Raw genomic sequence first — 27,080 nt, 5'->3', positions numbered from 1 at the left:
TTGGAATCGAGTTCTTCTGTTGTTATAATTTATAATAATTATTATTATTTATCATTTCAAATAAAAATGTATAATTATAATCAATTAAGTAAATATATTTTTATATTTATAAATATTATTTATAAAATATTTTGGTTACGCTTTATTTTGTGATATTTTATTTTGTATTATAACGCTTTATATACATGTAATGTGTTACAAGGATATGATACTGAAAAACACAAATGTCTGGGCATGTCAAATCTTCTCTAGTGCCCCAAAACACTCAATAAAGCATTGACATTTATTTATATATTTATATAATCCTTACAACTAGTACACATTATTTATCTCTTTTTTTCATTCTTGTAACATTCCAAATTGTTGGTTGTGGATTCAATTGTAAGAAAGTAGCTTTTATTTACACATTTACATCTGACATTTATTTAACTTTCTGTTTTCGTCTGGTGAGGATTTCATACAGTATAAGCGTAAAATGTCATGCAGACGATGGGCATGACAGATTTTGCGTCAGATGTATAATGAAGCGTTGATCTCTAAGGATATTTGGGGATTTTGATGTGTTGTGACGCACACAGGCGCATGTGTGAATATCACACCCCTCTGGTTTGTCATATGCCAGGCTATTGTGTGTGGAGAGACGGGCTGCAGACTCGCAGAAAGGCCTTTTATGTGAGCTACACATCTCACATAATCACTGCCATAAACAAACTATATGAGAGTTCGGAATTTTTTAATCCATTATTTAAAAAAAAAATGTTTTGGTCATTGCTGTTTTTAATTCTGTTTCACACAGGTGTGTCACTGCTGTTGTTTTTTAATAACCACCAATGTAATTTTGTCACACTACACAACAAAATACAGAAAAATTACTGTCATGCTACTGAAAAATGGATTCAACCATATTAATTAGTTAATCCCTCAACACTGATTATATGATCTCTCGGTTATATAAGCAGCAATTTTGCTGCAGAGATAAAGAAAACTATTAGATTTTGCTGAAATGTTCCAAAAGTATTTTTGCTTTAATGAGTGTTATTGTTGTTTTTGTGTAGTTCTGGATGTCTGCTTTAGCCACAACTCTTCCCGTACCATGTGGAGCCTTTATGCCTGTTTTCGTCATTGGTATGTATTTGTATGTTAATTAAACTTTTAAAGCAATACACCAAAAGTTATTTGAATTAAAAAATTTCACTAATAGATATTGCAGTACTTCCCCAGTTGATTAATTACAGTACATGTTTTGTATTAGACATTTTCTGAAATGTTGTTTTTAAATATTAGGTTTGCACTAATTTGATTACATTTCCAGAGTTTAAATATGAACATTGGGTAAAGCCAGGTTCAAAATTCTTATTTAAATTTGTTGGCATGTTAGAATTTAAGATTATTACTGAAGGGATTTTGAATTTATCTTTTTATCCCTCCATATATCAAAAAATTCTGTCAGAAAGAGAAAAGTAAATATTCGCCATGTTTTTTAGAAATTAAATGTTATAGAAATCATTGTGAATTATATATTAACAAACCCCTCTATAAAAAAACTTCAGAATATTGGTAGGAATAACACTCTTTAATTTGGTGTATGCAAGTACTGCTGAATTGGGAAAATAAACAAATTTTATGAAAACTACCTTTAAAGATATGTATGTATATTGTAATTGCATTCTACAGATGCAAGCAGATAAGTACCAAAATAAAAACTTGTGATTGATTATATGAACAAACCCTTCAGTAAAAACCTTTAAAATATAGATATGATTAAAACTCTTTAAGTTTTGATGAATATAAGTGCTGCTGAATTGGAAAAAACAGGCTTGAAATGTATGTATCATAATTGCAACCTACAGGCGCAGATAAATAAGTACCAAAATAAAAACTTGTGATTGATATATGAACAAACCCCTCAATAAAAACCTTTAGAATACATAGATGAATAAAACTCTAAGTTTTGGTGTGTGTAAGTCCTGCTGAATTGGAAAACAAACTCATTTTGAGGAAAACAGACGCTAAAATCTATAGATGCAAATAGATAGTGCAATAATAAAAACCATGTGAATGATGTATGAACAAAGCCTTCAGTAAAAACCTTCAGAATACAGAGAAGAATTAAACCCTAAGTTTTGGTGCATGTAAGTGCTGCTGAAGTGGAGAAAAAACTCATTTTGAGAAAACTGGCTTTAAATATTTGTACAGATGCACATAAATACATTTCATAAAATAAACGGAAAAAAAAAAATTCTGATTGCTTCTATTGGTCTCACTTGTAAATCGCTTTGGATAAAAGCGTCTGCTAAATGATTAAATGTAAATGTGTATATTTTGGATATTTTCTGTCCACTTTTCTGAAACAAGACACAAAATGGTTCAAAAGCTCAAAATTGGCAAGTGCATGAAAAAAAACTAGATTTTCCTGTAGTGTTTTGCCTATATGTAAAACATATTTAATGCAATATATTTATTAAAATGTGACCTGGGAATGTGTGCTTCAGGTGCTGCGTTTGGCCGTTTGGTGGGTGAGAGTATGGCCGCATGGTTTCCAGAGGGCATTAATACGGACGGCATCATCTATCCCATAGTTCCCGGAGGATACGCTGTTGTGGGTGAGAAGCAAACTCTCTCGTACATGTGTAGAGCTTCAACAGACATGTTCACGCACATATTCATCACAGCTGATTACATTTTATGGAAATTGCTGCATAGTAATTTTGAGAGGCATTGATTTAGTTTTGTTGTGTTTGGTCGTGGATTGTTGTTTTCGTTGTTAGTCTTTGATTAGTACCCACTGGATTCAATTATGAAATAACAATAACCACTTTTGAATGATTATTGTTTTATTTGTAGCTTAATGGCCAATAATGGTGAAGGGTTTAGAGAAGTGTATGATTGTGACCATCAAAAGCACTATAACAAATTGTTTTTTCTTAGAAGATTAAATATTTCAGTAATTCAAGTCAAGTTTATTTGTGCGGCGCTTTTTACAATACAAATCATTGCAAAGCAACTTTACAGAAAACGAAGTTTTTACAATATTTAGTAGTAGCTTATCAGTGGTGACTCAGTTTATGTGCATACATATCAAACAGACGATGAACACTATTAACAGCAATTAATAGTGTATTAGTTAAATTGAATAGTTTAAATAGTGTTTTAAAAAAGTATTAAATATTAGTTATATTTTTATAAATATTTTACACAATTGTATTCATTTTATTCAAAAATTAAATGTATACAGAAATTTTCTAATAAAAAAATATATTTTATAAATTTGTAAAAATAATTATTTCTGTTTATTTATATTTAAGTACGTCTTTTGTACGTATTTTATTGTGATATTGTGAAACACGTTGGGCTTCTTGGTGTCGTATTAAACTGTGCTATATAAATAAACAAGAATAAGAACCACGTTTCACTGCAACTTTAGGTGTATATGTATATAACCAATAAATCCTGAATCATGAAAAATTGTAATACTAAAGTTTTCAACAACAAATAAATCAAGCTAAAACTAGAACTGTAGATACCAATTTCTTTCATTTTTACTGTATGTAGTTTTTTCTTTTTTGTGTTTGCACCATTGATTTTATGTTCTGTGCGACTTGAAACTCTTTAAAATCCCAATTAAGTAAATATCTCTTCTTGTCTATTCATGAGTTTAAATTTTAATTGAATCAACTCAATAGTTTGTGTTCATTTGGTATTTAATTTTTTATTTTAGTTCAGTAAACCAAAAGTAAACCTATTTGACATGTATACATTTATGCATTTAGCAGACTCTTTTATCCAAAGCGACTTACAGTGCATTCAGGCTAACATTTTTTACCAAACTCGTGTTCCCTGGGAATTGAACCCACAACCTTTTGCGCTGCTAACACAATGCTCTACCATTTGTTTTGTTAAATCGGTCTTTCTACAGGAGCTGCGGCGTTATCCGGAGCAGTCACACACACGGTTTCCACAGCTGTGATCGTGTTTGAGTTGACGGGTCAGATCAGTCACATTCTGCCCATCATGATTGCTGTGATTCTCGCCAACGCCGTCGCTCAGAGCCTTCAGCCGTCCATCTACGACTCCATAATCCGCATTAAGAAACTGCCTTACCTGCCCGAGCTCGGCTGGGGCCACCATGAGTGAGTCTCTCTATCTGTACATCTAATATCGCATTTTTCTACATCAGCACAGTCTTTGTAGGCTTCAGTAACAACTATTAATAACTGAAGCAAAAATGCTTTTTTATTTTCTTATGTTCAGTCGCAGTGACATCAAGTCCTTCCTTCTTCTCACATGACATCCAGTTTATCAACTAGTTACATTAAGCTGTTACAAGTTGCATTTTTATAACCAAATTTATGTTAAAGGTTTGCACGAACATTTCTAATTTTAAATTAGTTTAGCTTGATGTACTAAAATAGCTAAAACTGAAATAAAAATGAATGTAGACATGTCTATATAGACATTTAAAAACAACATAAGCTAATGTAAATTCAAAAACAAAGCTAAATTAATAAAACGTAAACTAAAATGTAAACAGAAAATATAAAAAGTCTCAATGATACTAAAGTAACAAAGAACTGCTGATTCACTTCTGGGTTCAAGGATTTATAACTTAAAAGCTGTAATGGCCGAAGAAATAAAGCAATTGTCAAATGTTTATTAAATCATATATGCAATTAAAAGATAACATGATTTAATATTTTACTGTTGCATTTAACTACATTAACGAAGTAATCTATTCATTTGTTCATTTTTAAATGGATTTACATTTTTACTTTTGCATTAATACATTTTACTCCATTTTATTAAGATCAAAAGACAGAGATGGTGTTTTCTCTTCATTAGTGTAAATGGACAGAATGTGTGTAAACGGTCTAAAGTTACACACACACACACACACTCAAATTAGACTAATGGAATTCTACACACACATCAATCTTCGTTTCCGAGGCTTTCAGATTTTCAGGATTACAAAGTCTCAGATTTTGTTGCTGTGTGTGTGTGTGTGTTTTTGTTGTGATTTAAAGAGCAGAAAATGGGCGCGATGTGTGTGTGCGCACATTTTGCACCACACACACACACAAACTTACAGGTGTTTGCTCTTAATGACTTTGTTTCTGAGGCATCTGAGAGATGCATTTATACCTGTCAAGAGAACAATTACATAACTGTGTGTGTGTGTGTGGGAAGTCAGATTTTTGCTGAGTAAGAATCTGCAGAAAACTCACATATCAGCAGGATGCACACACACTCTCACACACACGCACACACACATACATTCATTGACATTCAACACTCTTTCTTTCTCTCTTTCTCTCTCTCTCTCTCTCTCTCTCTCTCTCTCTCTCTCTCTCTCTCTCTCTCAACACAATTCTGCCAAAAATACCAATCAAAACAGAAACAAAATATGTCTTGTATGCCAACAACAAAATATTGTTTAAATAAAACAAAGGATAACGTTTGCTTTCATACTGATGAAATAGATTTGTACATTTTCTGAAATAAATATATGTTTAAATATTTATTTACTAAAATTTGGCAATAAGTAGGGTTATTATATTTTACAAAAATAATAATAATAATAATAAAACCATTAAATAAACTTTTTTTTAAATAAAATAAAATATAAACACATTTTATTTCTAATTGCCAAAGCAGCATCTCTTATTTTAATTTACTTTAACTCAATGTTCTTAAATAATGCTTGAATTAAATAAAACAAACATTAATAAACTAAAATAAAAATTCTTAAAATAAAACTATATAGAAATTAAATGAGAATTTAAGCATTGGTTCTGTTTTCATTGCGCTGCTGTAGTGAAGGATGAGTTTGTAAACGCTGGAAACCTGTCAGCATCTTACAGAGAGGTCTCTGTCTGCAGGAAGTATAATATCCGTGTGGAGGACATCATGGTCAGAGATGTTCGTTACATCACACTGAACTCCACCTACAGAGAGCTTCATGAGATCCTCCTGATAGGAAACCTCAAAACAGTGGCACTGGTGGAGTCTGCAGGTACAAACACACGCTTGCTCTAGATCTACATTATACAGATACATATACATATACATGGATGGCTTGTCTTTGTAGTTTGCATTTTCCAAATGTTTGTTTCGTTGTTATTGATACATTTATATTGGCTTTAAATAAAACTAAATCCATAAAAAAATTCTAAAATGTTAACTTTTTGTTTCTGAAAAATTAAGTCAAAACAAATAGGTCAAAAAGGTTGTTATTGACGATTGTGTGTAAAAAAATTTGAATATGGTTCAAATAATTTAAAATAATTATTATAATGATAAAATTACAGACATTTGATGTGTTTGAAACATATATTATGTGTGTGTGTGTGTGTGTGTGTGTGAGACAGAGAGAGAGAGAGATAGTGTGTGTGTGTGTTATTTTATTTGTTAATATTTTTACTTAATATTTTTTAAGCATTTTTTTATTGTAACTAAGATTTTTTTTGTAATTTTGTTGTTTTTAAATTTTTTATTAGTAATTATTCATTTTTATTTCAGTTTTAGTTTGTTATTTTAGTACTTCATGTTAAACTAAATAAAAATGAGAAATATTAAATTGGCAACAAGCTGATATATATATAAAAGAAATTCAGTTAATGTGCATTTTATTTTAACTTTTTTTTTTTTTTAAGTTACCAATAATAACCATGATATATGTATTCCCAAAACAACCCTTGAAAAGTTTCGGTTGGTTTTTAGTTTACAAGGTTGGTTTGCATTGTATTGTTTTTTTTTGTTTTTTTTTACATTTTTTACATAAAGTCTCTTCTACAATGCCTTTATTTGATTTTTTTTTTTTAAACACAGTTATATTGTAAAATATTATAATTTTAAATAACTTTTTTCCTCTGTGAATATCTGTTAAAGTGTAATTTATTTCTGTGATGCTCTGCTGTATTTTCAGCATCATTCCTCCAGTCTTCAGAGTCACATGATCTTCAGAAATCATGAAATGATTTATGATGATTTACTGCTCAAGAAACATTTCTGATTATTTTAAATTTTGAAAACAGTTGTGCTGCACAATATTTGTGTGGAGACTGTGATGCATTTTATTTTTCAGGATTCACAGATGAATAGAAAGTTCCAAAGAAAAGCATTTCTTTGCAATAGAAGCCTTATAAATGTCTTTACTGTCACTTTTGGTCAGTTTAAGCATTGCTCTCTCTGCTCTCTAGAGTCGATGATCCTGCTGGGCTCTATTGAGCGCGCTCAGTTACAGGCGCTCCTCGCGCAGCATCTGAGTCGCGAGCGCCGGCTGGAGTTCATACGCGATCGCGCCAACGCCGAGAGAAAACGCGTGTCTGTGATCAGCACTCCCAGCAGCGAGGAGGGGGGTCAAAAGGTCAACCACGAGGTTCGCTTCCAGGTCAGAGGGCAAACGTTTACTTGACTCTCTCGTCTGACTCCACACACTGTGTTTTTTCAGTTTCTGAGATGTGATCTCTGTTTGTGAGTGCAGATCTCCACAGAAGAGTCTTCGTTCACACCGACCCGTCCCATTTCACCTAAACCTCTCAAACCTGCGCTGAAGAGGACATCTACCGCAGAGAAAAACATCGAGATCCCCACAAGTAATGGCACACACACACTTTTACTTATCTGTGGAAACACGGATGTAACAATATCAAAATATCGCAATACGGTATCACGATACGATATCACGATACAAATCCACAATACGATATTTATTGTGATAAAAAAAACAAAAGACGTGAGGAATTGGAAAAATAATTAAAGTTAAATTATTCTATGTAATGTACTTTAAGAGTTCAAAATTAAGAGCTGCATCCCATGATCTTAACTAATAAAACTAAAAAAAAATGTCTTAAAAGAACTTTAAATGAAAATTAATATTTAATAGGTATATTATTTTTGCTTTACATTAATAGAATCACAATACTTCTTTCCTAATTCCTACATTGAAAGCGATATTTTGAATTTGGACTGCATTGAATTTTAAAACGCTAGCTTTCAGTGATTCATTCTGCACTTTAATAAGCTTTATTTGGAAGGAAATCCAGCTTTAGTGAAAACTTATTAATTGTGTCTTATAAAAACACACTCACTACAAATCTAGTGAAACGCTGTAATCCTCTGCCGCTGAAATAAAGCATAACTGGTGGCTGTTGCGTTCCGTTAGCAATTATTTTTATGACTTTTCCCCCTCACATCACATATTACAGTAATCATCCTAAAAGCTTAAACACTCAATTCATCCTGTGAAAACGATTTTGTAATCAGACATTGCGTTACTATGAAAATAGTACTTTTTTAGTTTTTACGATATCAACTTCAACTTCGCAACATAACTTAATTAGCAATTTTAGATTCCAAAGATGTAATTTTTATCATATTTTTAAATGTAACTTTAGATTCCAGATGTAAAAATGTATTTTATAAATTAACAATTTTTTTTTTACTACAGTACATTTCATCTCCTATAAATTTTAACGTTTAAATTTTTTTTTATGCTTTTACTTCAGCAATCTCCTGATTGTCTCCTTTAAGAAGAGACAAAACATAAATGAGTTTGGATAGTAATTTGATTACTATTATTTTTTATATAAAATATCTATACCACTGGATTGCATGAAGGTGAATTTTTTTGTGCTTTTAAAAGTTTTTTTAAAGATATATTATATTATATTATATTATATTATATTATATTATATTATATTATATATTATTTAGTGCTGTCAAACGATTAATCACATCCAAAATAAAAGTTTTTGTGTACATAATGTGTTTTTACTGTACACACATACATTATATATTTAGAATATATTTACATATGTGTACAATTATAAATATATTTAATATATAAACAACATATTTTTCTTAAATATATTCATGCATGTGTTTGTATTAATACATACACAATAAATATACTCAGTACATGAATCATTAAGGATGTAATTAATCGTGATTAATTGTTTGACAGCACTAATTATATTATATTATGTATTGTATTGTATTGTATTGTAAATTGTGAGTGTTTTCTGTGTATTTCAGGTCCTCATGATTCTGGCATTGGCTTAAAGAATCTGTTATGTGCTCGACCTCAGACTGATGCAATGGAGGTGAGACATTCACACACACACACACACACACATTCACACACACACACACACACACACACACACACACACACACATGTTTATGTTTATATGAGGGTAATCGTATGAAGTTTTTGTTGTTTGTGTTGTGTTTCCCTTACGGAAGAATAATAACGTGGAGCACACAGTGGCTCCTGACCTCAGGCCCAAACGCGTCAGGATTTCGGTCTTGGTAAGAGCCGCTATTAATTAAAACACGGGCTCGTTAAATCATCATGTCATTATCTGACATCATCTTATCATAAACGCCTTCCTCATTCCTGTTCCTGACCTTTGACCTGCAGAACCGCTGAGTGCACAAATAGAGAATCACTGGAATTTTACAGTAGAGGTAGACAATATTGTTTTTTCATTGTGCGATAAACATTAAACTCGGTTTCATTGTTTTGATCGGTCTGCACTGGACCGGGGTTAAAGGTCAGAAAGAGTGTAATCTAGCAGGAACATTGGAGGCAAGCCAAGCATGCGTAGCTGTCAATCATCAGCATGAACTGGCCAATCATTGTGAGTTGCATGAGAAGTGGGCGGAGCCAATGAATGATTGTGTCCTATAACACTAGTCTCGCAAACTTCATATAAAACTTAGAATTTAGAACTTAAACTTTAAAGGATAGCTCACCTAAAAAATCATCCTGTCATCATTTACTCACCCTCTTGTCACTCCTAACCTATATGACACACATTTGAGGTTTTTTTATTAAAAGTCAGTGTGGATTTCTCTCTTTTCTTTGTATCTGCTTCATTTATTTACTTCATAATAGATAAAATGTGTCAAAGAGCTTTGATTTGAATATCTGAATATCATATCTAATTTTTGAATAGCTAAATATTACATCTGATTCATATTAATGAATAATTAAATAAACACAATGTGAATAAATAAAATAAAAATTAATTCTTAATAAATATCATTATTAATGTTAATACAATTTCAGAGTTACTAGTCATTGTTGCAGCTCTTTTAATTTTAAAATGTTACAAAATTAGACGCATGTAAATTTATTCTCATATACAGTAACTCTTTAATTTCCAAAATTAATTTCCAAAATTCTGCATTAATATAGACTTTTATGTATTATATTATATTATACTTATCTTAAGGCAAGTTTTTTTTTTTTTTTTTTACTTTTTAGTACGTTTCCATTTGTTAAAATTAATTATCTTCATTATTAAACATGAATTAACAATGACAAATACTAAAGCATTTGTTAATATCAGTTATATTTAATATTAATTTTAACATCTACTAATACATTGAAATTTCTTTGAATTTATTTTTAACTAAATTATGTTGAATAATGACACTTTTATGGTCTTTTAAACCGCTTTATAGATTAAATTAAATTCATTTCACATATTCTGTTTATGAATGTAAAAATGCTGTGTATATTTGCTTTGTATTTGTATAGTTGTATATACCGCTATTAAAAAGTTACTTGCGGTTATGTGAAATTAAGTATACTTTATACAAAGGTGAATAAATACTGTAGCAAATGTATTGTTGGTTGTTAGTTAATGTTGCCTATATTTCTCTGTGAATGATTTCTAGCGTCAGTCAGTGCAGCTGTGACCCACATCTTGTGTAAATGAATCCACATTGTTTGTGCAAATATATTTCTGAAAGCTGAACTAGTGTGTCATGTGTGATGATGTCACACAGTTGCTATGGAGACACATTTGCGTACTTTGTAGCATGATGAACGTAATGGCTCCATAATGATTGAAGCTTCATCACAGTTCTTCAACAGCAACAGAAATCCATATTATATGCTTCTGGCCCATTTTACTGTCAGAACAACGTAATTACGTGTGTTTAAAAATATATACAAAAAAAGAGAAAGCCATACCGTATTATTGTTGTTGTTGTTTTTTTCAGTTATTTTGCACTGAATATTATGGAAATGGACAGTGCAAAACAAATGGAAAAACATTGCATGGTTTCCTCTCTTATTATTTTACAATTTTCTATTTAATTACTTGATATGGTTGTTATAAATGGCCGAATTATGTACATTTACATTTATTCATTTAGCAGACGCTTTTATCCAAAAAGAGCAATGATATATATGTGCTATAACAAGTCTCAGTTAGGTTAACACAGTACACGTAGCATGGGCTTTTAAATAATATAATAAATAAAAAGAAAACCGATAGAATAAAAAATAAAAAATAAAAGAATAGAGCAAGCTAGTTAGAGGTCTTTACACATACACACATATATATACAATTGCATGATAAATGAAAAGAAAATAGAATACAAAAAGATTAGAAAGGTAGTTAGATTTTTTAAAGAATAGAATTAGAGTAGTGAGTGTTAAAGTTAGAGGGTCAAATATTATGTATGTTTAGTTTATTTTTTTAAGTAAGAAAGGCATGCAAATGTAAATTTTTTTTGTGCCAACAATTCCAATATTAAAGTATATAATATAATATAATAAAAATATATAGTATTATAGAAATGGTCAGTGCAAAAAAAAAAAAAAAAGGAAACATTTGCCTATCTCATTTTATTTTTACAAATAATTTCTAACTAATATTATATTATTTAACGTTATATTTATTTTACTTATTTTTAAGTTAAAATTGTTTTCACTCATAGATTACGGTGAAATTTTACTGTAGGATTCCAATTGTTAACATTAGTTAACTATGTTAGTTCTTGCTACTTTGTTTTCTGATTTTGTTATCAAAAATAACAGATTTGTTTAAATTATTATATATATATATTTTTTATATATTTGGATATCGCTTCGATAGACCAATCTACTTCGACTGTAAACTAAATGAGCCAATGCACATTGGCATGCAATTATTTCATCCAGCTGCCGCTGATCACAGTGTGAGTATAAGAAGGCAGCAGGTGCAATGCAAACCTGCTTTTCACTAAGGAGCCGAGCTGGAGACCTTCCCTGTTGATTGTGATCCCTACGAAAGCGCCACGGGTGCTTCCCCTTCCACTTCCCTTTGCGAGCTGCCTGCGCCCCTATTAGGTGTAGACCGGGGCTTGGAACAAGTAGGTCCACTCACCATTGTCAAAGCACTACCTCACTGGGTGAGATTGGACAACACTGAGAAACCCCATCCTCCCCAAATACACATAAAGCATCTGTTTAGGTGTATATGGAGAAATTTGAGGGCATTAAACCCCCCTTGGGAAGGCAGAAGTCTGCCGGGGAAACACGGACTCTAGGCAACCAACTAGGCATCACGAACCAGTGCCCAGGAGGATGCAACACTTCTAGTTGAGTGAGCTCACAACCTGAATGGGCAGGGCACGCCCTGTGCTTGAAAAGCCAGGGCTCCGGCATCCACAATCCAGTGGGCCATCCTCTATTTAGAGACAGCTCTCCCCTTCTCCCGGCCTCTGTAACAGACAAAGAGCTGGTCTGAGGTCCTGAAGCTTTGTGTCCGGTCTACGTAGCACCTCAGTGCTCCGACAGGACAGAGCAAAGCCAGGGCTGGGTCTGTCTCCTCCAGGGCCAGCGCTTGCAGGTTCATCACTTGGTCTTTGAAGGGTGTAGTGGGAACCTTGGGCACGTAGCCAGCTCGGGCCTCAGAATTACCTGGGAGTCAGCTGGCCCGAACTCTAGGCACGAATCGATGACCCAAAATGCATGCAGGTCCCCTACCCTCTTGACGGAGGCCAGTGCAAGCAGGAGCAGAGTTTTCAATGAAAGAAACTTTAGCTCAACTGAATGCAAAGGCTCGATTGGGCCCTGCTGTAGTGATTTAAGCACTAGAGTCAGGTCCCAAGAGGGTATAGAGGGGGGCCGGGAAGGATTTAACCTCCTAGCCCCTCTAAGGAACCTGATGACGAGGTCATGCTTACCAAGCTTATCTCTCTCTCTCTCTTTTTCTAACTCTCTCTCTCTCTCTCTCTCTCTCTCTATTTCTAACTCTCTCTCTCTCTCTCTCTCTCTCTCTCTCTCTCTAACTCTCTCTCTCTCTCTCTCTCTCTCTCTCTCTAACTCTCTCTCTCTCTCTCTCTCTCTCTCTCTCTCTGGTAGTTGTGCATTAAGTGGTTTACCGTGGTAAAAGAGCGAGACCCACAGGCCTTCTGTCTGCTCATTACATTGCGCTCACATTTCTACAGAAACCAGCACTAATGGATGGAGGTTTTATTAATGCATAGAGAGTGCTGCAAAGATGTATACACCTGTGTGTGTGTGTGTGTGTGTGTGTGATATACTTGTACAGAGAAAAGTGCAACTGCAGGCTGATCTCATCGATTAAATCTAGCATGAGAGAGATGAAGAGGGAGGAAGAGGAACTCTTATCTGTCGACTGCCAAAGCTGCGCTCCGAGATATTGATCAGAAGACACAACATATTAGCATTACAAACCATCAACACACACTCATATATTACACCCAAACAAATTCGGATGTCAAAAAGGACAAATAGAATACTGTAAATTCTCTATTTACAGTCTTTTTAGATTCCCAAGTTTCTGGAAAGGGCTTTGTGTATTCAGGCTTGTCATGTTTCTTATATAATGTTACTGCAAAGCACTTCATCTGAGTGACAGCGTGTGTGTGTGTGTGTGTGTGTGTGTGTGTGTGTGTGTGTGTTTCAGGAGGATCCAGACGCAGAGGATGACATGACTCTTGGCGAGGTGAGGACACTGCGGCTGTAATAGTGAAAACCTCTCATAAAATATGTTTAGATGCACACTACTAATCTGTTTGTAATTTATGTAAAGGCTTCATTTAAACCCTCTCTATTTTTTAATGCCAAGGAAGGTACTATGACAAACTAAAGTAAAGCATTCTGTTTAAATGCTATATTGATGTTGAAAAGTGCAAATCTTTTTATTCTTAATAAATGATGTACTTCAGATAACAAAACTGAAATCTCAACAAAAAAATGTTATGGATAAAATGTACAAATTACCATATATTTACATATTACAGTATTTTTTTATTGCTATATTTACAATGTTATGAGAGAGGTTTAAATGTACAGACCCACATGGACACAAATAAAGAGTCACTGACGAAGAAATATAACATAGATGACATTAAAGAATTAAAAAAATGCATAAATGACAAGTAAATAGAGTAGATAAACAGTCTCTGTCTGTGGATGCAGATTGAGGAGTGGGAGGAGCAACAGCTTGACGAGCAGGTGAACTTCAACAGCTGCAAGATTGACCCCGCCCCCTTCCAGCTGGTGGAGCGCACTTCACTGCACAAGGTGTGTGTGTGTGTGTGTGTGTGTGTGTGTGTGTGTGTGCGCGTGCATGCGTATATGTGTGTGTGTGTGTGTGTGTGTGTGTGTTTGAAGAGAGTATAAGGTAAGGATCTACAGTATATGAATGTAAACTCTGTTGACGCTTTTTAATAAAGTGCTCTGCACACATACACACACACACACACACACACACACATACATATACACATTTGCTGACACTGGATTTATCGTGTGCATTTGCAAACTCACTTGTGGCAAGAGCAAAGAAAGTGTTCATTAAGACTCGCTCTGCAGTGGTACACACACACATACACACACACACACGCGCACACACACACAAACTGTGAATGTGTTTAATGCAGTCCAGTCATCCTTCTCTTACTCATTTCTACACTTGCATGCGCACTCATTATATCTCTATCCACACACTCACTGAATGATTTATGTGTTTTGTGTGCATGTGTGTGGTCAGAATATAGCTTAATTTATGCATTTGCCTTTTGCAGTGTATCATGAAAAACAACACTGGCAATGTTTTTGGTGCATGAAAGCACTACCATTTATGCATTATTAGTTATTTATTCGTTTGGCCGGTGGCTCTCTGGTCTCTCTGACAGACTCACACCATCTTCTCTCTGCTGGGTTTGGATCACGCTTACGTCACCAGCATTGGGAGACTCATAGGAGTAGTTTCACTGAGAGAGGTGAGAGATTCATGGGATCAAAGCTGTATTTTCAGCTTCATTACTTCAGAAATCATTCTAATATGCTGCTCAACAAACATTGTTATGGAAGCTTATTTGTGCCACAAATAAAGGGTAATTGCGACTTTTAATCTAAAAAAAAATTCTCGTAATTCTTAGTCTTATATCTTACAATTATCTTACTTTTTTTCTCACAATGTACTTTCTTGCAATTCTTTTCTTGCAATTCTGTTTTTTATTTATTTTTTCCTAACATTTTTTTATTTCTTTCTCACATTTTTTTTTACAGTTTTTTTTTTTCTTGCAATTGACTTTTTTTCTATATTTTTTTTTTTTTACAGTTTTGAACTATGATTTTTTTATTTTTATATATATCTCAATTCTAGGAAAGCCTGTTTCCAGCAGGTCATTGTGACTTTTTAATCTTGCAATTTTAAATTTATATAAGTCACGATTAACTCTTTTATTTATTTTTTTATTAATTGGTGGAAATTGGCTTCCACACAGTTCTGGAATTTTTTTTTTTACACTTACTTTTTTCTTTTTTCTATTAATTCTGCATTTTCTCACAAAACGATGAATTTTTCTCACAATTATTGACTTTTTCCAGCAGTTACGACTTTCTTACAATTATTTTTTTTTTTGTGCAATTCTGAGTTTTATATCTCACAATTCCGGATTTTTTTACTCTCAATTGTGACAAATGCAAATCATATATATAATTTTTTTTTATTTTTTTAGAAATGCAATTATCCTTGGTGCAAACAAGCTTCCATACATTTCTAAATATTATCAATGTTGAAAACAGTTGTGCTGCCCAATATTTTCATAGTTTTCGTGATGCATTTATTTTTCATGATTCACAGATGAATAGTTCAAGTTCGAAAGAGCAACATTTATGTGCAATATATATCTTTTGTAACATTATAAATGTGACCAGATCAGTGTGATGTGTCTGTTAATGGTTAATCATCTGCGCTGTAGCTGCGTAAAGCCATCGAGGGCTCGATGACGGTGAAAGGCGTGAAGGTTCGTCCGCCGCTGGCCAGTTTCAGAGACAGTGGCACCAGCAGCGAAAGCGAAGCCACTGAGCTTCACAAACTGTGGGATCGTCACACCAGCATCAGCATTCCCCGAGAACACCAGCCCAACGCCTCCGACTCAGACGACAAGTCACATTGACCGCAGCCGACGCTCGCATCCAAAAACCCTCGGGTCTTCCCCTTCTGGAGAATCAGGGACTGTCTGGACTCTGTCGAGGCTCCTCCAGTGTGTGTGTGTGTGTGTGCGTGTGTGTGTTTATATGTGTGTGTGTTGCAGACCAGAGACAGATCATTTCATTTTTGACGTTACCTATCATTCCCTTTTTCACTATTTAAGAAATGTGATGCACAAGATCTGTGTTGCAACTTCATCTGTTGACTCATGTTTTTTATGTTGGGCAATTTATATCTCCGTTTTTTTTTCTCTTGCAGTCGCACTTATGACTTTTCCTGCAGTTAGGTCTTTTCTTCTTGCAATGGACTTTTTTTCTCGCAACTTTGACTTCTCGCAAGTGACTTTTTTTTTCTTGCTTTTCTAAAATTATCATTACTTTTTGAGTTTTCCTCTTGCGTTGCCTTTCTGATTTATTGCCTCTAAATAATGCATTTTCTCTATTTTTCTAGCTCTTTTAACTTTTCTCGCTAGTCTTTATCTCATAATCATGTTTTTTTTTCTCGCAATTTACTTTTCTCTTAGTTACAACTATTCTCGCTATTAGAACTTTTTCTTACAATTATGACTTCTTGCAATTAGGATTTTCTCACAGTAGATTTTTCTCGCAATTGACTTTTGTGTTTTCACATGCATGACTTTTTTTCTCCCAATTGTGACTTTTTATCAAGTATACATTTTCTTCGCGCAATCATGACTTTTCTCAAAAAAAAAATTCCCAGCAATTTTGACTTCTGTTATGATTTTTTTCACAATTATGACTTTTTCGCAATTATGACACTTCATCTCGCAACTGTTTTTTATTTTCACAGTCATGACTATTAACGCAAGTAAGGTCGCAAAGGGGTGGAAAATTTCCGTTAAATTTCTGAAAAATTTCCAAAAATCCCTGAAAGATTCCAACAAATCCTGTAAAGTTTCTAAAATGTCTGCAATGTTTCCTAAATTTACTGGAAATTGTTCACCTTTTTGCAAGCTTATACTTAAAGGTGCTGTAGGGAACTTTAAAAAAATATATATTTTTTACATATTTGTTAAACCTGTCATTATGTCCTGACAGTAGAATATGAGACAGATAATCTTTGAAAAAATCAAGCTCCTCTGGCTCCTCCCAGTGTCCTATTGCCATTTGCAGAAACTCCATCGCTCCCGGTAAGAAACAACCAATCAGAGCTGCGGTCCGTAACTTTGTTTGTGTTCAAAATGTAGAAAAATGTATATAATAAGCGAGTACACCATGAATCCATTTTCCAAACCGTGTTTTTAGCTTGTCCTGAATCACTAGGGTGCACCTATAATAATTGTTTATATTCGGACTATTTTAGATTGCTTCGGGGATACCGCGGCGGAGTAACCCAGTACCTTTGTGATTCTTCATAGACATAAACAGAGAGAAGTAGTTCCGGCTACGATGTTCTTCCGCAAGACGCAAGCAGTTCTGTGTATTAACCGCTAGAGCGTCAAAAGTTCCCTACCGCAGCTTTAAGTATTACTTTTATTCTTGCATCTGACTTTTTTTCGCAGTTATGACTTTTTATTCGCAATTAACTTCTTGCATTTCTGACTTTTTCCCCACAATTGACTTTTTTTTTCTCACAATTATGACTTTTCTGTAATAGTTTTTTTTTTTTTCGCAATTGACTTTTTCCGTCACAAGTACGACTTTTCTTCTTGCAATTAAGGCTTTTTTTTCGCAATTATGACACTTTTACTTTCAGTAGACTTTTTCCGCAATCATGGCTTTTTTTGTAGGTCCTTTTTTAGTAAGACTTTTATTCTTGCAACTATTACTTTTTTTTGCAGTTATGGCTTTTTATTCGCAACTGACTGCTTGCAGTTAAATTTTTTTGCAACTACTGTATGACTTTTTGCGCAGTTATGATTGTTTATTCGCAACTGACAGCTATTTCTTGCAATTATGCTTTTTCCCACCTCACAATCTTTTTATCTTTCAGATATTATCTTTCATTCCCTGTTTCAGAGCTCTTCATCTGTGTGTGTTTTCGCGGGTGGGCATTAGATTTTCCTCTATATAAAGCAGATCTGTAGGCGGACGCAGTGGGTGCCAGAGAGAACAGAGCGATGGAGAGAAGGAGACGGAGTGGGAGTGATTTTCTTTTTTTCTTTTTTTTCCCCTAAACTCTTTCAGACTTTTTTTTTTTTTTTCCTCTTGCAGAATCTCCAACATGAGATTCAGTCGGCGTTTGAAGTCAAACCACTCGAATTTTATCTCGCCCATGCAGACTCTTACATAAGGACGTGCACTTTGTATTGCTTTCTCTATTGGAAATGACACTAACGTGCCTTTTTGAACGATTTGGCACATTTGTTTTTTTCATGTTTGCACTGAGGACAGTGAAATCAATCACAGTCAGCATTCAGCACAGCAACAACATCTGAATTGACAGTAGTGAAATTATGAGCAAATGAATGGCGAGGCTGGGAGGTTTCCAAGTCCTTCCCACTGGTCTCCATTGATCGAGGAGAATACGATGCCCTTTTTGATCGGTTAAGCACTTGAGCATAAAGCTGCAGGAAAACACACAAATCCGACATTAAAATCTCTCTTTCTGTCTCTTGCTTTCTTTTTATTGTCCGATCTTTTACAACAACTTTGTGTTTTCGAAAATGTCTATGTTGAATGATGATGAATTTCACAAAACTTGTCGAGAACTCATTCAGCTCGTATTTAAAACCAATTATTTTGAGCCTTTTTTCTTTTTTTTTTTCTTTTTTCTTTTTTTTGCATAGTGAAATCATTTTTTTCAAGTTTCATATTTTTAATCTCATTTCTTATTACAATAATGTGTTTGGATGTTTTACTCATGTATATAAGATTTCTATATTTTTTATACTTTGTAATTTTTTGTTATGCTCAATGATCATTTTTATTTGAATTCTACTTAGCCAAAATAAACTTTTTTTTTTTTTTTTTTTATGAGATTGCAAATTAAAATCATCATTGAGCATAATGGAAAATACAAAAACAACAGATAGCTATTGTATATAGACAATTTTATTAATATAACTTTAATTTAAAATATATATTTAATGGTTCTAAAAGTGGACTAAATATAATTTTTTCTCTACTTTATTATGATTTTCATTTAAATTAAGTAATTAAACACTATAGTAATAAATATATAATTTGTAATGATAATTTAAATGAATTCAAAAGTAACAGATCAACTACAATGTATAAATACATCATTTGAATACTTTTTTTTTTTTTTTTTTTTAATGAAAAATGTCTTCGTTGTCCATATTCTTTAGGTAAAATATAATTTAATATTTCCCTGGGTTGATGATTATGATATTCATCTAAATTTACATTGCAAAAAAATGAAGGAAAAGAAAGCATTTAAAAATCACAAAAGTATTGTGCCTTCTTGTTGAATTTGTATGATTATTATTATTATCATGTAATGAGATTTTAAATGATTGAGATTATTGAAACTTCAAAAATAACAAATGCAACCAAACATAATTTTTGGTCCTAGGTTGCATTTTCTTTAGACTTAATTTTTTTTTTTTTATTCCTCTCTTTTGATTTGATGGTAAAATAAGGTAAACCTTGACCGGTTTTGTGAGATTCATCTGCAAACATATTCATGCATTTCCACGAACAACATCCGAACAGAACAAAAGTGAAATCTGAGAGTATTTTATTCATTGTTGTAAATGTGTTTGTTGTGATTTATAACCGTTTCTGTTCATCAGCTGATCATTTTAATTTGGAACTGAAATTAATTTATTTAATTCTGATTCTCAACTGACAAATCTGACCAATAAGCTTTAATCTGTTCGCCGGTGGAGAAGAGGCTTATTTCTGTTGATTCATGTAGATTTACAGATTTTAATATATTTATAAAATATCATATTAACTTAAATATTGTCTTTTTGCCATTAGTGTGTTCTTATATTTGTATTTCAATGTCATTTTTGTCTTCTTCAGACAATATCTCTGTTTAGGAATATGTGATGGTTTTTCTTCTCCCATCTTTGAAACGTTGACTGAACGTTGTGGGAACGTTTTAATTGCATCTCAGAGAATGTTTTGTGTTTTGTGTCCAAAAATGGTGCCAGTCTCATCTCTGAAATGACTTTATTAATATTGTAAGATACACTCGGACCAAAAGAGCAAAATCAGCTTTATTAAATATGCTGTGGTCCTTTTCATTTCATTGTATTAAGAATGTTGTTCTGAGAATCATATTTATTAACAATCTTACATGTGATCAACAAAGTAGATCCACCGTGATTTTTTATTTTGTATATTTTTGATGTTTTCAGACTTTGGAGGATAATGTATTTGTGCAATAACATGTTTTGTTTGTTTTTAACCAGAATTAAAACTTTCCATGGGTTTATGTGGAGATTATTTTAAAGAAAATGACTTGTTTTACAGTATAAATATCTAAACATTCTTAAATCAAGATGCATCTTGAGAAGCAAAAGATACGATAAGTCTTGTTTTCTGAAAAATGTATGGCAAAAAAAAAAAAACAAGAATGCTAATGTGGTCCGAAAAATACACTTTTTATTATTATTTTTTTTATTACCCAGCCTGAAAATATTTTGATTTAGATTTTATATATATATATATATATATATATGTGTGTTTATTTTTATTTTTTAATTCTTTTAAGTAAATGTGTCTTGATTTAAAACATCATAAAGCATTTATTCAATTTGAATGCTATTTCACATTCTGGACCAAAAGAACAAAACGGACATACCTTCATATTTTTCAACTAAAACCATCAGCAGCTTGGCATTCTCAAAATAAAAACATGCAAAATTTCCATATATTTTTCTTAATATTGATCTGAAATTTAATGCCAATATATCATTGCATAAAATTTTTACGAACAAATAATCAGAGAATTACTGTATGATGGAATTTAATTCTCATGATTGCTCAAACACGGTCCAAATTTAAGAAACCTACAAATTTATTTAAAACAAAACAATGCAGGTTTTCAAACATTATAAATTAATTTTACTTGCCTAGATTTTCACTTTCAAATGGAAAAGTAAATTCATGTTTCATGAGATTCATGCTTCAAAAAATGTTGTGGCAAAGTGAGAGGTCTAGAAAAACCTATATTTTTATTTAGAACAAAAACATCACTCTGAAAAGTTTTCAAATAAAATACATTAATTTTACTTGCATAAACTTTATGTTTTCTGCAGTGGCTAATCAACAAGCAATCATAATTAATAAAATATGTATTGCAGTGTGTATTTATTGCAATGCAATTCATATTCTTCATCAAGAGTCAGAATTACATAACTTCATTGGAATGACATTTACAATATTGCTGAAGTGTTTCAAATATTGAAATACACTACGGAAAATAAAGTCAGATTAGATAATATCAGAAATGGAAGAATATATGGATTAAAGGGACATGGTGAAAAATAAATATAAATCCTTAACGGCTGGAGTGTTGAGATCCCGAAAGGTCAGAGGTCAGAGGTGAGTTAATTTTCTGCGTCTGACGCTGATGATCAACATCCTGTCTGCGGTCAGCGAGCTGCTCACAGATAACGGGTCCATGTCTGCGGGAAGCACAGATTTATGGGTAAACCGGCCCGCAATAGTCCCATCAGCGGCCGTCTGAAACAGACAGAGAAGCATGATCTTCAGAAATCATTTTAATATGATGATTGAGAAACATTTCTGATTATTAGCAATGTTGAAAACCGTTGTCCTGCACAATTTTTTTTTGTGGAAACTCGTGCATTTTTATTTTTCAGGAGTCACAAATGAACAGAAAGTGCACAAAAACAGCATTGATTTGAAACAGAAATAGACCGTTTTGTAACTATAAGTGACTTTTCTGTCACTTTTGATTAAGTGAATGCATTCTTGATTAATAAAAGAAAGAATTTCTTTCAAATTAATTAATAAAATAAAAATGCATACTTCAATTAGGTATTTCATAATGCAAACAGAAAATTCATATGTTATGGACTGTATTGCACACCAGGATTATTGTGTGTAAATTAAAACAAAACCCATAATATGTTACAAAAAAAAGTTGCATTTCTCATTTTCAATAAGTTTAACTTTTAATAAAATAACTTCAAATGAAATACAAAATGAATAAAAACTATATAGACTGAATTTAAAAAATATATATATAAAATAATAAAAACATCAAAATAATTATAAAATTCAAATGAACACTTAAATAATAATACATTATTATTTAAACTACTTGCACAGGCCATTTTTCACTTTTCATTTAGTTTAAATAAACTATACAGATTTAAAATAATAATATTAATAATAATTACAAAACACAACAAAGTTGCTTTAAAAATGAACATGAAAACATAAAAAAATACAAATAAAAAAATTCAAAACATTGATAAAATCTATAATAGTATCTCTATGATATAGCACACAAATATTTATATGATATATATCACAAAAACATTGTAGTATAGCGCATACTGTATACTTATATATTCCAAAAAGTGCTGTCAAATGATTAATCACATCCAAAATAAAAGTTTTTAACTTATGTATGTGTGAGTTGTATATATATATACATGCATGTATATATATTTTAAGAAAAATATGTTATGCTTATTATTTAAATATATTTAATTGTATAATAAATCACATGTACCTTCTCTGCGTGAATAACCACACACTGATTATAGGCCAGCAGCACCACTTCATGAGGCTCGAACCCACTCACGTCTGCAGACAGGAAGTAGCTGTCGCCCATCGCTCTGACCACGCCCACACCGGAACCGGAACCACCGCGACCTCAAACGTAGATGCGGAGAAATTAAAAATAAACAGAAGAAGAGATCATCCAACTTGTGCATTATATAAAACCATCCACGTGGTTCTGGATGCTGATTGTGCAATCCAGTGTTAAAATAAAACACTACAAGAAAAATTCGTAAAAAGGGATATGTAGCTCTGAGTCTCTATATAACTCTTGTTATACGTTGGGAGGCGCTGTTACACATCTTCTGAAAGAGACATAATCTCCGGACCGAAACACAGCGAAGAAGAAGCAGAAACGAGCAATGTGTAAAATAAAATTTTAAACAGCATTTTTGTTCAAACTGTTGCTTTTTTATTAAGTGTTGAGATACAAAAGAATACATGAAGCTGGAATAAAATAAAGCTGTAAACACGATGCATGTTTATGTATTAATATAACAAAATATTCTGGAGGCCACAGAAGTTTTGTGAAACTGTATATTTTTCATTTATTTTTTAAACCAGAGGAAAAATATTTTGAATGATAGATCCACTCTGTTGCATTGTACTTTATGGTTAAAGTAAAAAAACTTCTTATTTTATTATAGGGCATATGTTTATTTCCCATGTCCATGTCCAAATCATATAAAATTCATCATTGATCTGAGCTCTCATTCTCATTCATTCATGTTCTAAACCAGCATCAGGAGTAACATCTGAAATAATGCTCACATAAAAACCAGCTGAGTTATGATCCTCATAAATGATAATCAGCGGTGTCAGGATTTACAGGATTTAGTTCTGCCAACAGCTTGATATTCACTAACTTTCTTCCTCCACAAAAACAAACGATTACCTCTTGGATCTTGGTAAACTTCAGAAACTCTCCTCTTACCATGAATGTTATCGCCGAGGCTCCAGTCGACCTGCTGTTCTGCTCGGCTGTACTGATGGTTTCCATGGTTACCTCCAAAGGACTCTTCATCACCTTGGTAACCTATAAAACACTTGATTACTTTTTTAACTTATTAAAGACTCTCAATCACTTTAGAAACCCATAAAGTATCTTTCTTGAGTACCTTGGTAACCTATCCAACATTCTCAGTCACCATGGTAACCCATAAATTAATCTCGATCACCTTAATAACCCACAAACCACTTGATTACCATGGTAACCCATCAAAGATTCTCAATCACCATAGTAACCTATGAAGTCTCAATCACCTTAGTAACCTATAAAACAGTGAATTATCTAGGTAACCCATCATAGATCCTTGATTGCCTTAGTAACCTATAATACACGTAATTACCATGGTAACCCATCAATGATTTTAAATCACCATGGCAACCTATCAACGCTTCTCAAGCTCCATGGTAACCCATAAAAATGATCTTAATCACCTTTGTAACCTTCAGAACAATCACTTACCATGGAAACCCAATAAACATTCTTGATCAATTTAGTAACCCACAAAAAACTATTATTTGGTAACCTGTCAAAGATTCATATCACTATGCTAACCCATATAAAAAAAACTCTCGATCACCTTGGTAACCCTTCAAAAACTCTCAATCACTTTGGTAGCCCATGAAAGATTCTTGATCTATATAGTAACCTATAAAACACTTAATTACCTTTGTAACCCATCATAGATTCTAAATCACTATGGTAACCTACCAAAGCTTTAAAATCGCCAAGGTAACCTATAAAACACTCAGTCACCTTGGTAACCCATAAAAGATTCTAAATCACTATGGTAACCTACCAAAGCTTTTAAATTGCCAAGGTAACCTATAAAACACTCAGTCACCTTGGTAACCCATCAAAGATTCTAAATCACTATGGTAACCTACCAAAGCTTTCAAATCGCCAAGGTAACCTGTAAAACACTCAGTCACCTTGGTAACCCATCAAAGATTCTAAATCACTATGGTATCCTACCAAAGCTTTCAAATCGCCAAGGTAACCTGTAAAACACTCAGTCACCTTGGTAACCCATCAAAGATTCTAAATCTATATGGTAACCTACCAAAGCTTTTAAATCACCAAGGTAACCTGTAAAACACTCAGTCACCTTGGTAACCCATAAAAGACTCAGGATGGCCTTAGTGACCTTAAAGGCCGGTTGTTACCGTGGCAGCAGGAGGACTGGTCGGTGACGGAGCCGATGGAGGACTCCTCTCTGAAGCAGCTGTGTAGTCGAGCGGCGCTGGAGGAGCGGACGGAGCTCGTGCTGTAACGACACGCCATGATGCAGGACATAGGAACACGCTCGCTCTCTGCCTACATATAGAGAGCTGCTGCACTGCATTGTGGGATGTCTGGCCTCTCGGACCGCTCCATAAAAGGCCAAGCTCCTGGAATCCACTCCTGGAGTAACGGTCCGACAGATAAGACACGGAAAACTTCTCCAAACGAGCGGGAGACCTCACACAATCACACTCAGATAAACAGCTGAAAATACATACAACACAATTATCAAACATCTGTTATTGAAACATTACAAGAACTACAAGAAAACCCAGCCAGTGTTTAAGTGATAAAAAGATGATTGTTTATTTTATTTTGTTGTTATTTATCAGATTTGTTTTTGTTTTGTTTGTTTGCTCTTTCAAAAAAAATGCATAAAGAAATGTAAAAAATGCATAATATATATATATATATTATATATATATTCTTTTTGCTTTTTTTATAAATACAGAGAACAATAAAGGGCAAAAGTAATACAAAAAATAAATTCAGACTATTTATTTATCAATTCATATATTCACTGCTTTTATAACTATACATTTTTTAAAGTTTGTTTATGAATGTATACAGGTTTGCTCTTCAATATTTTCAAAACTCAGTGATTATGATTTTCAATATATATAAGATATCCAGAGAGAAACGTAATAAATACATTTTTAAAAATTATAAAAAAAATATTTTTTTTTTACTTTATTTAGAACTTTATTTAGAACCCAAACAAGATGCAAAAACAAAAACTGATATTAAAAGAGTGAAAACTATTCAAGCAGTCAAATATTCCTTAAAACAAAAACAAAAGGAAAGGTGTGGAGTCAGACTGTGAAGTACGGCACGTTCATATCGAGGGACTGAAGAAAGACTAATTAAGCGCTGAATGAGAGACTTCAGTCCACAGAGAGAGTCATTTCCAGAACACAAAAACCTGCAGAGACCCGTGAACCGATCTAATTAAGAGACAAATGCATGTTTAACACACACACACACACACACACACACACACACACACACATACAATGACGTCCTGACTGCTGATTTTAGAGAGGAGGTCAATATTTGTCTATTTATAGACACTTAACCTCACGTCACACACACACACACACACACAAACACACACACACAATGTCGTCTCTGGCCCCGGGAAAGTGTCAGCAGAAGGGGGCCTTCACTCCGTCACAGTCCAGCGACGCGATTGGACGGTTAAATGCGCATCACACAATGGGCAGCATCCGGCCAATCAGAGCATGGAGTGACAGACAACTTAAGACGCTTTTTATAGCGTTTAACCTTAAAAAGAGCTAATCTACACAGACAGAGTGAAAAAGAGTCGAGATAAAGGACAATGACAAGGAGAAAGAGTGAGATGAGAGAGATTGAAACTGATATACTGAGAAAACACACACACACACACACACACACTATCTAAATACTGTTGAAGAATATGTATTTTTATATTTAAAATGTTGCAGGTTTGTGTCTTCATGGTTTCAACAGTCAAATGTAACTTTACTTTCAAGCCTTATAAATAATATTAATTAATTTGATTAAAAACAAGGAAAAATGGCTAAGTAAATAAACAAACAACAAAAAAAGAAAAAATAACAATTAAATTAAAATGAAATACAGAAAGTAATAAAAAGGTGAAAATAGTAATATAAAGATAAATTCAGTAAAAATAGAAATAAGATGTAATTGTATCATTTTATACATACATATATATATATACATATATATATATATATATATATATATATATATATATATATATATATATATATATATATATATATATATATATATATACGTACACACACATATATTATTGCAATCTAAATTTACATTATTTATTTT

The 27,080-nt window shown here is 32.8% G+C and overlaps 2 protein-coding genes across 3 annotated transcripts in view; one reads left to right on the top strand and one right to left on the bottom strand.

The window, feature by feature from the left end:
* Positions 1-17,342, top strand: part of LOC113114690 (chloride channel protein 2-like) — a 52,901-nt gene extending 35,559 nt beyond the window's left edge. The window contains exons 14-25 of one of the 2 annotated variants that reach the window (XM_026281610.1): positions 1,056-1,125; positions 2,493-2,603; positions 3,917-4,130; positions 5,877-6,010; positions 7,197-7,387; positions 7,481-7,592; positions 9,034-9,101; positions 9,244-9,309; positions 13,713-13,751; positions 14,228-14,332; positions 14,947-15,033; positions 16,018-17,342. In XM_026281610.1, the coding sequence (XP_026137395.1) occupies positions 1,056-1,125; positions 2,493-2,603; positions 3,917-4,130; positions 5,877-6,010; positions 7,197-7,387; positions 7,481-7,592; positions 9,034-9,101; positions 9,244-9,309; positions 13,713-13,751; positions 14,228-14,332; positions 14,947-15,033; positions 16,018-16,215 (1,395 nt within the window). In that variant the 3' untranslated portion in view covers positions 16,216-17,342. The remainder of the gene's footprint in view (positions 1-1,055; positions 1,126-2,492; positions 2,604-3,916; positions 4,131-5,876; positions 6,011-7,196; positions 7,388-7,480; positions 7,593-9,033; positions 9,102-9,243; positions 9,310-13,712; positions 13,752-14,227; positions 14,333-14,946; positions 15,034-16,017) is intronic. The other variant, XM_026281611.1, reaches the window with a different exon arrangement.
* Positions 17,343-21,384: 4,042 nt separating this feature from the next.
* On the bottom strand, positions 21,385-25,255 carry LOC113115493 (heat shock protein beta-7-like). The gene is made up of 4 exons (XM_026283084.1): positions 25,115-25,255; positions 23,877-23,978; positions 22,893-23,035; positions 21,385-21,871 (listed from the first exon to the last, which is right to left on the bottom strand). The coding sequence occupies exons 1-4, from the start codon at positions 25,242-25,244 to the stop codon at positions 21,725-21,727; spliced, it is 522 nt and encodes a 173-aa protein (XP_026138869.1). The 5' UTR covers positions 25,245-25,255; the 3' UTR covers positions 21,385-21,724.
* Between the last annotated feature and the right edge of the window lie 1,825 nt (positions 25,256-27,080).

The sequence above is a fragment of the Carassius auratus genome, chromosome 15 (genome assembly GCF_003368295.1).
Source record: "Carassius auratus strain Wakin chromosome 15, ASM336829v1, whole genome shotgun sequence".
Classification (NCBI taxonomy): domain Eukaryota; kingdom Metazoa; phylum Chordata; class Actinopteri; order Cypriniformes; family Cyprinidae; genus Carassius; species Carassius auratus.
Note: the sequence above shows the minus strand (reverse complement) of the source record. Positions and strands in the feature narration are given on the sequence as shown.